We start from the raw sequence: 16,633 nt of genomic DNA on the forward strand, positions 1-16,633 counted from the left end.
CTCCTGAGGAACAGACCTAGGCCAATCACAACGGAGAACTGTGGGTAAATGCCCTAGCCTCCTAGCCCATCATGTGGAATAACTCTGAGGTCATGATACCCTGTCTCCAAGAAGTCCCAGTAAGACTGAGACTCCATCGCCAGGAGGTGTAATCTGCTTTCATGCCCTCCCAGTATTGTGTTCTCTCTCTTCATTGGATCATTTTCCACTCCCCTACACAGGTGGTTTCAGACATTGCCACCCAAATACACGATCTGGCCTCAAACCTGTGTGCGCTCAAGTTCTCAAGCTCAGATGATCTTCCCACCTCGAAATTCTTGGGTTCCTGAGATTCTGCACTGAGATGGGTTTTGGTACCCCAGCCATGAAATCACCATGGCCTTTTCCGAAGACAGAATTACATTGTCTGTTTTACTTTTGCAAAAAAAACAAAACAAAACAAACAAAAAAACAACCAAAAACCTGGTGCATCATCATTTTGTTATTCTTCCAAGACATTAGCAACACATCTGTGTGACGGCTCTTGGCACCATCTGAAGGGACCCCCACTTATCTTCCCTGTTTTAACCCCGTTCAGAACCCACCGCCCTGTAAGTACAATTCACGTTTGTTTTCCCACAAATGCATGACTTCCTATTTGTTCACCCAGAAACGTACCTGCATTCCTGAATAATACATACAGCATAAGCCAGATTTCCTTTTAAAATGTTTAATTAGAAAATAGAAATATGGACTACAAAAACAATCTCCCCTTGCAAATCTTTTCATTCTTCTCCTTCCAAAGGCAGGAAATAGAAGAACCATAAACACCATTTTTAAAAGTCTAACACTTTTGTCAAGGAAAAGACCATAAAATTGAGCCAAAATAGTGATATCAGAGTTAGGCCACGGATAGATCAAATTCATAAAACCCTTTTATCTGTACTTTCTTCTTCATCCTCATTGCTCTTACCCCCGTTTCTCCCCTCTGACAATAACCTCTTATCTACGTTCCCTGTTTTATTTCACTTGTTTTTTTCTGGAAAAACTGACAACCTAACACTCCAAACCTCATCCAACCTCCCACTGTTCACGGCTGAAGTCCTAAGCATCGCTTCTTCCATCATTGACACAAAAACATATGAACATTGACATTCCACGTAGACAACTGGTTGCCTACACATTTCATGTATTTTCATTTTCCGATTGAAATAAAAGGTTAAAAATAATGATGTTTTACCTAAAGATGAAGCAAAATGTTTACCTGTCTGACGCTACGTCACTGGCAATTTGGTGCTTCACTCCTGACCCACTTTTAATAGAATCCTGTCTGGTGAGCCCATGAGATCGACTTTTCTCCGCGGCAGGTACAGATAAGTCACCTGGGGGTCTGTGGAACTGGGCCTGCTCGTGCAGTTTTGCCTTCTTCTCCTGCGGCGCCTCCTCGTTCCGCAGTCCTCGGAGAGCCTTCGGGTCAGGCTGCTGCGGGGGGTTAGGTCCGCTATCATAGAACCAGGCTCCTGACTTAGTGAGGATCTCTTGTTGTTTTCGGCACAAATTGCATACCCACATAACCTGCGCGGGAATACAGAGGGGAAGGAAATGAGTGTTTCCAAAAGCTGTCAACAAACAGAGAGAGAGAGAGAGAGACAATTCAAGTCGACAAGAAAAGTCTATTCTGATTCTTCCTGGAGTTAAAACGTAATCCGGATTGACGGCTGCCATTGGTGAACTCACACGTCCTTTCTTTTTAAAGTTTGCCAGAATAATTCTATGAAATAGATAATGGTTCCTGGCAGTAGAAATGCCAAACAAATCAATAGTTGTTTATTGTATTCTCTATTTTTTTTTTTAAATTTAAATTAGGAGCATCGTGCAGGATATGGAAAATGGATTTTGAGGCTGCACAGATTTGGGGTTAAAGACCAACTCAGAGATTAGAAACTTTGCAAACCTCAACTAAATATTCATATCAATAAAAGTTTCCTAACTGTTAATATATGGATCTAAGGATGATTACAGTAAATTTCCTGTGGTGTTTTGAGAACTGAATATTTAAAATAATTTATATAGAATATACAGATGATGTGTCATAGAATTGTACACTTGAAACCTATGTAATTTTATTAACCAACTAGAGGCCCAGTGCATGAAATTCATGCATGAGCAGGTGTGTCCTTCAGCCCAGCCTGCACCCTCTCTGATCTGGGATCCCTCTAGGGATGTCTGACTGCCCATTTAGCCCTCTCACAATCCAGGACTGCTGGCTCCCAACTGCTCACCTGTCTGCCTTCCTGATTGCCCCTAACTACTTCTGCCTACCAGCCTGATCACCCCCTAACCACACCCCTGCCAGCCTGACTGATGCCTAACTGCTCCCCTGCCAGCCTGCCCCCCCCCCCCCAACTGCCCTTCCCTGCAGGCCCGGTCACCCCCAACTCCCCTCCTCTGCTGGCCTGGCCACCCCTAACTGCCCTCCCCTGCAGGCTTGATCGCCCCCAACTGCCCTCCCTTGCAAGCCTGGTCCCTCCCAACTGCTCTCCCCTGCTGGCCATCTTGTGGTGGCCATCTTATGTCCACATGGGGGCAGTCATCTTTGACCACATGGGGGCAGCCATCTTGTGTGTTGGAGTGATGGTCAATTTGCATATTATTTTTTCGTTAGATATGATAGAGGTCTGGTGCATGGATGGGGGCTGGCTGGTCTGCCCTGAAGGGGGTCCCAAATCAGGGTAGGGGTCCCCTTGAGGCAGGGGGCAGCCTGGACGAGGGGCCTGTGGTAATTTGCAGGCTGGCCACACACCCCGGTGACCCAAGCGGAGGCCCTGGTATCTGGGATTTATTTATCTTCTATAATTGAAATGTTGTAGCCTTGAGCGGAGCCAAGCCTCCTGCTTGCTCTGTGGCCACAGCTATTTTTGTTGGGATTTATTTATCTTCTATAATTGAAACTTTGTAGCCTTAAGCAAAGGCCAAGGCAGGTTAGGACAGGCAAAAAGCTTGGCGTCCTCCATTGCTGGGGAAACCCAAGCCTCCTGCTCTCTCTGTGGCTGCAGCCATCTTGATTGTGTTAATTTGCATACTCACTCCTGATTGGCTGGTGGGCAAGGCTTGTGTGGCGGAGGTGTGGTCAATTTGCATATTACTCTTATTAGACAGTATGTCATCCCAATAAATTTAAGGAAATAAAAATAAAAAATAAATGTCTAACACAATGCCTAATATATGTTGGACTTTCAGTAGATTACTATATTAGTTTATTAAGTTAATCTTCTATCACCAATTATATTATAGGCTTCCTAAGGAGATTTTGTTTCTTTTAAGTAGCTCCTAATATATATATATATATAAAAGCCAAGTGACCAGAACAACCAGAATGACCAGTCACTATGAAGTGCACTGTGGCCAGCTAACCAGCCCGACTGCAGGTGGGGCCGGCTGGCCAACTTCCTGCGGCCTCTTCCCATGGCTGGCCTGGTTCTGACAGACCCTGACTGGGGCAGGCCACCAGATCCCACCCATGCACAAATTCATGCATTGGGCCTCTAGTAGCTAAATAAAGCTAGGAACATTGTTGGTCTTCAATAAAAACCTACTAATTGCTCATAGTTTGTAGTCAGGCATTTTTAGGTGCACAGTGTTAAGTACATTCACACTATTTGTGAAACAGATTTCCAAAACTTGTTCAGTTTGCAACAATAAAAATCTATACCATTTTAAAGCATATCCCCTCTTCTCCCAAACCCAATGCCCTGATAACCACCATTCTACACTTTATTTTTTAATATATATATGCTTTCCAGATTCCAGGAATATCATAAATAACAACTGTATGACCAGAAAATCTTCACCCTCCTCTGAAAAATAATTTTCAATTAATCAAAAAATAAAATAAAATCACATGTTCATAAAATAAAAGGTGAGTTCATATTTCAAGTGAGAGACTCTGATGTTTTATTTATGTCAAATACTTAATTTTACATAACTCTCCATATTGCTAAACATTCCCTTATGTTTAAATAAATTATGATAACATAATCATTAAAAGAAAAATTCAACATAGTATTTTCAACTGATTCAAGGATATTTTTGTAAAATACCATTTAAATTTGTTTAATTGCCCATTATTCCAGTTCATATTGTTTGTGTAATTTCATATTATAGAACATTGTATTTAATCACTTTTATTATTTTGTTCTCTCTTGGATTGTATATACATTTCTTTTTCCCATACTAAAACTTAAAGCTCATTGCAGGCAAGATTAATATCATCTCATGCATAATAAGACCTATAAATCATAGAACAGTAAGACCTTCTACAATTTCTAACTTAAATTTATGTGAAGTCCTTCTGGAGGATACATAATAAAATATTTGATGCTATTTCATTAAGATTTATGTTTCTTAGATTCTTGAAAGAATTAGTCATCAATAATGACAATGTATTTGACTATTTTATTTTTTGTAAGTACAATAAATAAAAAAGTGTTTTACAGGAAAATACTAAAATATCACTCAATTTTTTTAAAAAAAATACATCATAGTTCAGATTTCTTTTGGATTGAATACACATGAAATAAAAATATATCTAACCCATTAATGGTTTCAAAACACAAATTTCAGCCAAAATCTTCAGCCTTTCAATGCCATCTTGTGACAAATTTAGGTACTGCAGATCTTTTTGTAAAAGGGAAAGGTACACATTATATTAGAAGCACAAAATAATGTTCAAATAAATTAGGTTTGGATTTCAACTTTTCTGTTAATTTTAAACAATTACTATTCATGATACAGTGATAATCCATGCTATACAATTCCGTGATATGAATTTATCTAGAATAAATAACACTCAATATTCAAGAATAAGAACCTTTCCTGCCTGGTAATTGACAATGAAAAGGAAATGATGAAAGTTTGGGAGGCAATTAGCCAATCGTGATCATCTGCAGAAACCACCTATCGCTGCTTTATTATTTATCACAAGGTAAGCAGGTAACCTAACCTCTTCTAGAACAAATTCTCAAAGAATATCCCAGGAACAGCAGCCTCAGCATCTCCTGGGAACTTATTAGATGTGCAAACCTACTGAATCAGAAATTCTGAGAGGGACTCAGAAATATGTTTTGGTTTTTGTTTCTTTGTTTGTTTATTTGTTGTAGTTTGGGAGGGGGTTTGCCAAATCCTACAGGTAATTCTGATACTTGATGAAGTTAGAGAACCACTGGTTATGGCAGACATTTCCAGCTCAGTGTGAAGTGAGTTTCAAGTGTGTCCTCAGAGTAGCTAAATAGGTCAACGGAGATCATGATCGGCTTTGCCAATTTACCTCAGTGAACTAGGTAAATCTATTCCTGTGTAGTCCAAAGTGAGAATAAGACCTGGAAATGCTCTGAGCTTTGTTTTCCTCATCTGTTAACACCCAGCGGATAGCAATTCTATACAATAAAAGCCTCGATGGTGTCACAAGAGAGCATCTTCACAAGACGGCGGCCACAAGATGGCCAGCAGGGGAGGGCAGTTGGGGATGATCAGGCCAGCAGGGGAGGGCAGTTGGGGGTGATCAGGCCAGCAGGGGAGGGCAGTTGGGGATGATCAGGCCAGCAGGGGAGGGCAGTTGGGGGTGATCAGGCCAGCAGGAGAGGGCAGTTGGGGATGATCAGGCCAGCAGGGGAGGGCAGTTGGGGATGATCAGGCCAGCAGGGGAGGGCAGTTGGGGGTGACCAGGCCAGTAGGGGAGCAGTTAGGGGATGATCTGGCTGGCAGGCAGAAGCGGTTAGGGACAATCAGGCAGGTGGGCAGGCAGGCAGGTGAGCGGTTAGGAGCCAGCCGTCCCAGATTGTGAGAAGAATGTCCAACTGCTGGTTTAGGGATCGGGCCTAAACTGGCAGTCAAACATCCCTCAAGGGGTCCCAGATTGGAGAGGGTGCAGGCCAGGTAGAGGGACACCCTCCTCCCCCATGCATGAATCTGGTGCACCAGGCCTCTAGTGTAAAATAAATGAGCATAAGGCATGGTATATGATTTGCATTAAAGACTCTCTATGATTAATACTTACTCTTCCCATATGCTCTGGGCTGTCCATATTGGGTGCTCTTTTCCTCATATCCTAACACCCAATTAACTTTGTTTACTTATTTCCTGTCTTTAATGGTTTGTTAATCTTTAAAGCGCAGGAAGCCTGAATCTACCCCAAGCAGTACAAGGGACTGATACTTTCACTTGAAGCACTTATATACATAGCAACTTAACTTATAAATCGACGATACCGAACTATGTCTCACAAATTCCAGCACATACACATGTTCTGAGATGACTTTTCACTAACAGGCTATGAAATAATTAATGCCTATCAGAGGTAAATTATGCATCAAGAGAACAAAATTTAACTTATATGGGGCAAAAACGTCAGGAGTTTTATTAATGGAACTCTTTATTTAACCAACTAAAGGGGGTAATCTAAAGGGGGGGAGGGAAGAAATTCCCCCAACCCAATTTATAAGACTGGAAAGATCTTAATGGCAAACTCAGAAAAAAGACAGTGAATTCGTTTCCTATGACTGAAGTAACAAAATTACCACAAACTGATGGTCTAGAATAGGGGTGTCGAACTCAATCAGAGAAGGGGCCAAAATCTAAAATCCAGCCTAAATCGCGGGCCAAATGGTTTACTGAACAGTCATAAACTGTCATTGTGATGGAAACGCAGCGGAGTGCAGTGATGACAGCGGCGGTGCGGGCCACATTGCAAGGCCTGGCGGGACGGATTTGGCCCGCGGGCCTTGTGTTTGACACATGTGGTCTAGAACAACAGGGATATATTCTCTAACAGCTATGGAGACCAGCGGTCCCAATCTGAACTCAGTACCCCTGAGCCAAAATCAAGGTGTCAACAGGGCCACACTCCCGCAGAAGGTTCTGGGGAAAACCAGTTCCTTGCCTCTTCCCGCCATCAGCTTCTGGCAGCTACCTCCGTTCCCTGGCTCGTGGCAGCATCAATCCAAATGTCAAGAAAAGCATCTTCAAATTTCTCCATGTTACATCTTCAGATCGCCTGCTCCTATGAGTGCGTGTGATATTTGGCTCTGCTGACTAATGAGTTTGCCCGACCACTGTTCTAGGTGAATATGCCTTCTATTTTAAGAAGAATTGAACTTGCTTAATTTTACTTTCAATTTATTTAAATTATTTTGTAGTTCTGTAATTTATACATCATAAACTTTAAGTTCTTTTAAATGATGAAAAAGAAAACTGTTAAGTGATAGTACAGTTACCACATTTGGCCACTAGTCGGTGCTCTAGTCAAACTTTGGTCAAACTGGGCCCAACCGCTTTGTATTTTGCACCCCTTTGTTAATCCACTTCTTTCTCTAAAAATAAAATTTCAGTTAAAACTATAGGTTTAATAAAATCTTAAAGTGAGTTGAAAGAGTATCATTATTCACATTACAAAATGTGATATTAATTAGAATAATTATTTCCCAATGCATATTAACTGATCAACAATTCAATAGAGTAAATATAAATGTACTATCACTTAAGTTTTCTTTTTCATCATTTAAAAGAACTTAAAGCCGGGACCGGTTTGGCTCAATGGATAGAGCGTCGGCTTGGGGACTGAAGGGTCCCGGGTTCGATTCCGGACAAGGGCATGTACCTTGGTTGCGGGCCTATCCCCAGTGGGGGGGGTGCAAGAGGCAGCTGGTCGATAACTCTCTCTCATCGATGTTTCTAACTCTCTATCTCCCTCCCTTCCTCTCTGTATAAAATCAATAAAATATATTAAATAAATAAATAAAAATAAAAGAACTTAAAGTTTATGATGTATAAATTAAAGAACTAGAAAATAATTTAAATAAATTGAATGTAAAATTAAGCAAGTTCAATTTTTCTTAAAATAGAAAGCATATTCACCTAGAACAGTGATCAGGTAAACTCATTAGTCAATAGAGCCAAATATCAACAGTACAACGATTGAAATTTCTTTTGAGAACCAAATTTCTTAAACTTAAACTTCTTCTAATGCCACTTCTTCAAAATAGACTCGCCCAGCCGGAATTGAACCTGGGACCCTTCAGTCTGCAGGCTGATGCTCTATCCACTGAACCAAACCGGTTTCGGCAATCCTAATTGATTTTAGAATCTTACTAGTTTTTTTTATGGAGGTGGAGGGACCCACATTTTTTGTGTGTGTTTTAGAGGTGATAAGTATTTTGTTGCCACTGCTACTAACAACAACAATAAATAGCATTTTTCAGATCTTCCTGCTATCGGCATGCTTCTGACTCTTGTGTATTTATTATCTCATTTAATCCACACTACATTCCGCTCAGTTTATAAAGGAAGAAACTGATGACCGAGGTTAAGTCACATAGACAAGGTCTTTGGCTGAAAAGCAGTGTAGCCAGAACTCAGACCTCAGTCTTTTATAACCAAGGGCATAAAGTTTTTCCTATGAACTCTGTCTTCAGCCTCAGGCAGCAGATGACTTTGGTGCTCTGTGTCAAATCTACTTGGCGCACATCTGATTTCAGCCATAGCTGTGCTGGACAGCGGCAGCAACACTGAACCCCAAAGAACTTCACACCCACTGGAATGGATGTCATTTTTTTTTTTTTTTTTAAGGAAAATGACAAGTGCTAGCAAGGATGTGAAATACTGCAACACTTGTACACTGATGATCAATATAGCACATGGTGCAGTCACTGTGGGAAAGTCTGACAGTTCTTCACAAACTTAAACATACAATTACTATACAACCAGCAACTCCACTACTAAGAAATATCCAAGATGACTATTTATATGGACTACTTTCAGTGCATGCCTAGTGAACACAACTTTTAATTATTGATGTCTCTGCTTTATCCACATCATTCTAATACGATGCTATTTAGTCAAAATGAGCCTCGCTTGGTGCCATCTGCGCCTAAATAAGCATACCCTCAACCCCAAGAAGCACAATGCGCTGGCTTTTTAAAAAGGCTCAGCACATTCTCTCGTGATAAACACCTAAAAATAAAACCCACACAAAAGCCAGCTCCCGGGGCCCATCCCGCCTCGCAGACACACGTCCCTGAGGAGTCACTGCCTATTCTCTGAAAGCCCAGGTCAGATCGGGCACTCTGGCCGTGCTAGCGCTAACCTGCAGCTATTCTTGGAAGCCCAATTTGGTCAGCTACCAGGTTAATTACACTCAGACAGGCTCTTAGATAATCCGGCCCCGGGGAGTCTGTGGCAATAAAGCACTGGAGGGTTCCAGACAAGGGCACACCTTTATGGTCCATGCACATTTTAATCTAGTTCCACCACCCAATCAAACAGAGCATCCCTCCTAGAAGGGGCCAGTGGGAGGAAAAAGGGGGCACAGGTAATACTTTCAACAATAAAGATTTAATTTTAAAAAAACAAAACACGCCAAAACCGGTTTGGCTCAATGGATAGAGCGTTGGCCTGTAGATTGAAAGGTCCCGGGTTAGATTCCGGTCAAGGGCATGTACCTTGGTTGCGGGCACATCCCAGTAGGGGGTGTGCAGGAGGCAGTTGGTCGATGTTTCTCTCTCATCGATGCTTCTAACTCTCTAATCCCTTTTCCTTCTCTCTGTGAAAAATCAATAAAATATATATATTTTTTAAAAAAACACAAAACAAATAAACAAACAAACAAAAAACAACACTAAAAAAGGAACAGATTCTAAGGTATATGATTATGGCACTTAAAGACCTTGTCTGCTATATCAATAAATAGACTCAAGGCTTGAGAAAAAGTATTATATTTTGTTACTGGAGACAACCAGTCCCTGAGACACAGATAAAGAAAACCTTTAGAATGCACAGAGGAGAGAGGAATAGATAATAAAGACATGACTGTTACATTCTCTAACTAAACGGTTCATCTTCATTTCTAATTTCTCATAATGCTAAGTGATTGGACCAAAATTGGAAAACTGATGTGAAGAGAGGAAGAATCACCTGGCCTGATGCAGCCAGTTTTATCTGGGCTCATTTGATATGCAAGACACAAGTTTAAAAAGTTTTAAATAATATTGAAGCTTAAATCAAAGCATCCAATTTAACATCTTCCCACTTCAATTTTGGTTGTATGATGCTGTTATTACAAATATTAAAATAATAAACTCACTTTATGGTGTTTTTTTTATTATTTCACCTGCTCATGCAGGGAAAATTTAGCTAATATCAAAGGATGTCTATTTCATTCAATCAGGCTTACCATAAAAGAAACAGAATAGTAGAAGTAGTGAAACTTGTGATTATAAGAGTTGGCCCTGATAGAGCTGTTATAGTCCATTTATAAGACAATTTTATTAAGGCCATCTACAGGTTATTATGTGATTAAATAAAAATGCAAAAGCAAACTCTCTACTGTTTTTTTAGGAGTATTTACAAAAATGCAGCTCCACACTACTGCCAAGATGAAATGGAACGACCAAAGATACTATAACAAAAAACTCTTTTAAGCATATGCTAAATTGCAATACCACATGAGAACAGCAATGGGCAGGAACGTAGGCATGGGATATGGAAGCTGGATAAGGTGCTTAAGTCAGAAAAAGCGTCAGACAGCAGTGGAAACAAAGAGCACCTTGCTCTGAATGTCACCACGGCAACTGCAGCCCAACAGGTAGCCTTTATGCGTCTGAAACGTGAGAAATACTGCAGGACACATATCATCCCTCCACACCTTTTACTGCACCAACATTACCATTAGTAAAATTATTTTATGTTTACAATAAAGGTATGTAATAATCTGCCAACAATGGGTGAATCTTTTATTTATTATTGTCTCAAGGGATACTGGATAAGAGAACTAATAACTGTTGTAGAAAGAGAAAAAGAAATAATTTAAGATTTTCATTAAAGTGGTCTTTTGATAAACAGAGTAGAGGCTTGATTCGTGCACTGGTGGGAGGCATGGCCTGCGGGGATCAGCCCAACTGTGGGAGCGCTACTCATCCCAGTCAGCCGAGCAGTGCTCCCACGGTGGGAGTGCACTGAGCACCAGGGGGCAGCTCCTGCATTGAGTGTCTTCCCCCTGGTGGTCAGCGTGTATCATAGCGACTGGTCAACTGGTTGTTCTGGTTGTTTCACTATTCAGTTGCTTGGCTTTTATTATATAGGATAATATTCTCTCTAGACAGTGAAATGAGCATCATTTTGCTCTCACCAGATATTTACTAAAAGATAAACAGCCAGCTACATGTTCTAACCTATGGCAAATAATTTGGCATGGAAGCTTAGTTTACTAATTTGTCCCACGCATCCTAAAAAGTCCAACATTTCCATATGAATCTACTGTTTGTAACCCAAGTTAGTTTATATGTAATATATGAGCAGGTGTATTAAGTGACTAATACTTCCAATATCATATACAGGCAAAAGCAGAGGGCTGAGTATCAAGGAAATGATCAACATGCACAGCTTTACTCCACAGCTGTATTTGTAAAGAACAACTCTAGATGTTTGTATGGTTTCCCTGCCGCTCACTGCAAATCCACCAATGTTTCCATTAAGAATGCTTTTGACTGTCAGTAACAGAAAATCTGACCACTAGTGGCAGGAACAGATTGGGTTGGGCATTTTTCTCACATTGAGGAAAGGGGCTGGATCAGTGGCTCAACAATGTCATGTCTAATGACTCAAGTACTCCTGGCTTTTCCCTCATCTTCACAAATGGCCGCTGAAGCCCAAGACAACACTTTTGCATTAAAAGGTCATCCCAGCACAGGACAGTATGGCTCAGTTAGTTGGGCAACGTCCCACCCACTGATAGGTTGCCTGTTCAATTCCCAGTCAGGGTACATGCCCAGGTTGCTGGCTCGATCCTCAGTGGGGTGCATGCAGGAGGCAGGCGATCGACGTTTCATTCTCACATCGATGTTTCTCCCCCCTCCCCTTCCTCTCTCTCTATAAATAAATTTTTTTAATATTTTTTTAAAAGGTAGTTCCAGCTACATCTTTCTTTTTTATCATAACTTCCAAGAAGCTCTTACAAATTTCTTCCATCTCGTCCCCTAGAACTGTGTCATAAAGCCATTCCAATTGCAAAGAAAGGTAAAAATTGTATGTTTTTCAAGTCCCTCTCTTGGAAATTATAAGAAAGAAGTGGAAAATGTCTGATGAGATAGCCATTCAGCAGGATCTAGAACAGTTTCCTCATTCAACTACCCAACATTCTGTACATATATTTTACATGTAACACGGTCACCCTTTCCCAAAGGGAGAGACTCCCAAAGCCTCATCTAGTTATAAAATCTAGCTCTAAATCCAGGACCTCTGAGGTAGAGCAAATCCCTCCATCACAGGTGAGTGTGGGTCATTGAGAGCCCATCCACTGAAAGACAAATGATCGGTTCCCAACACACCCAAAACACACTACGGAGAAACAAGAGGGAGCTGCCACAAAAACTCCCCCTCAGAAACAGGAAGAAGGAGAGGTATGTGGTGGTCAACAGTCCACAGCGCACAGTAACCCCTACATGAACAATGGCTTCACTTCCTTGGTTATCCTGTCAGTCTCAGATTCAGCCATTTACGGCAGGAGGCTCTCCCCTGATGGTTGTCATTCATATTCCCTGATTCTGCCCTTTGGGAAGGTGTCCCTTGGCCGTTATCCTCCCTGGCTATGTCAACAATGACACTGGCAAATGCATCTTTCCTGCATTCTGTACATCTTTCAACTCCACTGCTAGTACGCACATCATGCTGCTAATGTGAGTGCAAAGTATTGCCTTAGTAGGGGTGTCGAACTCAATCAGAGAAGGGGCCAAAATCTAAAATCCAGCCTAAATCGCGGGCCGAATGGTTTACTGAACAGTCATAAACTGTCATTGTGATGGAAACGCAGCGGAGTGCAGTGATGACAGCGCGGGTGCGGGCCACATTGCAAGGCCTGGCGGGACGGATTTGGCCCGCGGGCCTCGTGTTTGACACATGTGCCTTAGGGGCTGAATAGTCATAGATACAATAGAATGCTTGTTATCCAGGCTTGGGGTTTCATCTGCCACTAGCCACAGAAGCCTATTTAAATTTAAATTAATTAAAATTAATTAAACTTTAAAATTCGATTCCTCTCCACACACACTAGCTACATTTCAAGTGCTCAATAGCTACATGCAACGGGAGCCTACTGTATTAGATGGTGAAGATATAAAACGTCGTTCAATACATTTTTATTGATTTCAGAGAGGAAGGGAAAGGGAGAGAGAGAAACATCAATGATGAGAATCATTGATCCGCTGCCCCCTGCACATCGCTTCCCCCTCCTCCTACAGGGATCAAGCCCAATTCCTGGGCATGAGCTCTTGACCAGAATCGAACCTGGGACCCTTCAGTCTGCAGGCTGAGACTCTATCCACTGAGCCAAAACTGACTAGGCCAAGACATAAAACATTTTCATCACTATGGAAAGCCCTATTGAACAGTACTGCACAGAGAGTGTCATAAAAAGACCTACTGAATTTTATTTACAACGTCCAAATTCATATAAAATTAGCATCATTTCATGTGAGTGGATCCTTGGTATAAAATATAGACTGTTACATTACAAAATCTTGTCAGTAAGTGAAAATCACAGCTGAATTATTATTAAGTAACTACTATCTGGGATAGGATAGGATAGGTGTCAAAATTCATTATAAAAACTACAGACACAGAAGTAGCATAGAGAAGAAGAGAGGAATAAATATAAGAAGACTGAACACAAGGCTTTGAATTACGTCGATAGCACTACCTCAGAGCCACCTGGTGAGGCTGGCCAGGAGAAGGCTGGTAGGTGAGCTAGAGCAGCGGTCGCCAACTGGTGGTCCCTGAGGTCTGAAAGGTTGGCGACCGCTGCTCTAGCATCTGCCCTTGATGGAGCAGATGGATGGCACATGTCTACAGCAATTAACCTTCAAAACTGGCTCAAAATTTTGACAGAATTCCTACAGGTAAAAAATAAAAAATAAAAGAAAACAAACCAAGCAACCCTGAAGATCTTTTTTGCTAAGCGACTACATTCTAAAACCACATCAGTATCTGCCACCACCTACATTATCCTCAACCTAGTAACTGAAGACTGAGGAGATTAAAAAAAAAAAAAAGCTCTAATTGGTTAAAAAAAGAAAAAGAGTCATCGTTCAGAAGACCTCAGCTGGACAGTGTCCTCTTTGGGTATTATGCCAATTTGAATTTGGTAAAACCTTCAGACCTCAAGTTTAGTTTGACTCATCAAAAAGAATTAGAATCTTTAAAAAAGAGAGAGAAGAAAGCCTGCATTTTTTTTCTCTCAGAACTGTCTGCAGCCCACCTACTCATTGCTGTAATTAATATCTCAAGTTTGCTATAAAATATTATAACACACACATAAAGTAGACCTATAAAAATGTAAAAAATAAAAAGCTGACCTGTTTTTTTAAAAGAATCAGAATAGAAAGATTTTATCTGTGTTTGCAGGAAGTCACCATTCTCTAGCAAATCCAAATCTGACCTCTAAGGACAAATATGGGCAGAATATTAAAACCTAAGCTGGAGTGAATCCTCTAAACCTAGGAATTTTAAAATTATAATTGCCTAATACTTAATATGAGGATATAAGATAGACATTTTACCAATTTATATAACACATTAAGAAAAAGAAAAATATATTAAATACTTATACTCAAATGTATATATATACTTCAGAAAAATCCATGTTCAACGTTATTGTGACTTATTCATTATTACAAATACTGGATCTTTATGCTAGAAGCTTCTTTTAAAAACTCTGACCAGTACAATGATGACTTTAGGAAAATATTGTAAGATTAAAAGAATTCTTAACACAATGAAAAATGCTATAAGATCTCCTTAAAAATACTAACTCCTAAAGAAGCAGGCCTCTTTAAGAATCAAATAATCAATTTTTTATCTGTAACATAATAAAATGTTTTTCAGTAAAATCAGAGAGCATGCTTAAAATATCTTAATGTATAGTGATTCTCATGCACTACAACTTAAAAGTATGTAAATTAAATATAGCTATAAAATTAAAATTAGCAATAACAACAATAAGAAAAAAATAATATTAGACAGAAAAAAAGACTCTAACCACTTTGTCCTCCTGGTGTGAATATCCACGAAAGCAAGTTAGAAAGGACAGAAAAGACAAAACAAAAAGAAATAATTAATTCCATTCTTAAAAACAAATAAGAGTTTCAAGTTTGTTAGTGAAATAAAAATTCTTAAAAAAGTCTAATTAATTTTTTAATAAAATCCAAACTTTTTAAGAGAAAAAACTTAAGAGCACACTATATACTAAAATGTATTAAAACATGTAAATTAGAATAATTTCTATAAAAGCAATTAAATACCCAAACATCTGAAAAAGGAGAATGCTCTTTCCACAAATGAAATCCTAATTAAATAATTAACTCAAAGAGAAACTAAAACATGTTAAGGTAAGAAGACTTTTTGTACAAAACCGTATAAACACTGCATCACTATTTACCTTTAATTTCATCACATATTAGCAAAAGTAGTAGACAAAGTGTATTTTTATGTAAATTATGCATAATGCTTCTAAAATTCATCTCTGTCCCATTAATTTAGGAGTCTCCTAGCTTTATAACAAAGAGGACAAATATATAAAGTCATTAAAGAAAATATATTACTGATTAAAATTGGTAATTTTGAGTCATAGTTTCCAAAAATTATAAATGAGAAAAATAAATATTATAAATGTGGAAAATAAAGTGATAAGACACAGGATTTGGTCAAAAGGACATTTTAGATATAATAAAATTAAACTTGATTATTGCATTTCTCTTTATGTATAACTAGAGGCCCAGTGCATGAAATTCGTGCACGGGTGGGGTCCGTAGGCCTGGCTGCTGGCCAAGGCCTTCCTTCTGGCTGCTGGCTAGGGCGTCCCTTACCCAGCTGCCAGCTGGGGCCTTCCTTCATTCCACACCACGCCCTGGTGGTCAGCAGATGTCATAGCAAGTGATCGCACTTTCAGTCTCCTGGTCAAACTCCCAAGGGGACAATTTGCATATTAGGGGATAATAAAAGTATAATATGCTAATTAGATGGGACAGCCAGACAGCCAAATAGCAGAGACCTCACAGACAAAGCCAGGGCTGAGATAGCTGGGGCTGCGAGGGCCAAGTCCCTTGCTTGAATTTTGTGCATTGGGCTTCTAGTTTAAATATAATGATACTATAGTAAAAGTGATGATGTAATAATAATGACATGATATATCACAAAAACATATAAATTGAAAGTCCAAATCATGTGTTTTGAGGTTCTCTTTCCTTACAATATGGGCCGTAGTATAATACTTGTGACCCAGAGGAAAAACTCTGTAGTTAAAAAGACCTATCTTAAAATTCCACCTTTTAAGCAGCACTCCTAGCTGTATATCTTGTGCAGTTCCCTTAAGCTCTCTAAGCCTGTGTTTCCTTATCTGCAAAATTTCATAGGGTTTATGATAATTTTTTAATATAGCATGAAAAACCCTCAACACATTGTCTGGCATGTAGCTCTATATCTTATAGAGGATATTGCATAGAAGAGATAGGACTGCATTCTTTACATCACTGTGTTCTTAATTGCTTTGTTACAAATGTTAGACCTAAAGATCATATTCTAGCTATTGTACGAGTACACAGGCAAGGACATC

At 39.8% G+C, this 16,633-nt stretch overlaps 1 protein-coding gene across 3 annotated transcripts in view; it reads right to left on the reverse strand.

The window, feature by feature from the left end:
- Positions 1–1,152: 1,152 nt before the first annotated feature.
- LOC123650974 (regulating synaptic membrane exocytosis protein 2-like) overlaps positions 1,153–16,633 on the reverse strand; it is a 72,476-nt gene continuing 56,995 nt past the window's right edge. The window contains exons 5-6 of one of the 3 annotated variants that reach the window (XM_045581340.1): positions 15,062–15,073; positions 1,154–1,554 (exon numbers count right to left, since the gene is read on the reverse strand). In XM_045581340.1, the coding sequence (XP_045437296.1) occupies positions 1,240–1,554; positions 15,062–15,073 (327 nt within the window). In that variant the 3' untranslated portion in view covers positions 1,154–1,239. Of the gene's footprint in view, positions 1,555–15,061; positions 15,074–16,633 lie in introns of all 3 variants that reach the window. The other 2 variants (XM_045581342.1, XM_045581341.1) reach the window with 2 other exon arrangements.

Source organism: Pipistrellus kuhlii, unplaced genomic scaffold (genome assembly GCF_014108245.1).
Source record: "Pipistrellus kuhlii isolate mPipKuh1 unplaced genomic scaffold, mPipKuh1.p scaffold_m20_p_14, whole genome shotgun sequence".
Lineage (NCBI taxonomy): Eukaryota > Metazoa > Chordata > Mammalia > Chiroptera > Vespertilionidae > Pipistrellus > Pipistrellus kuhlii.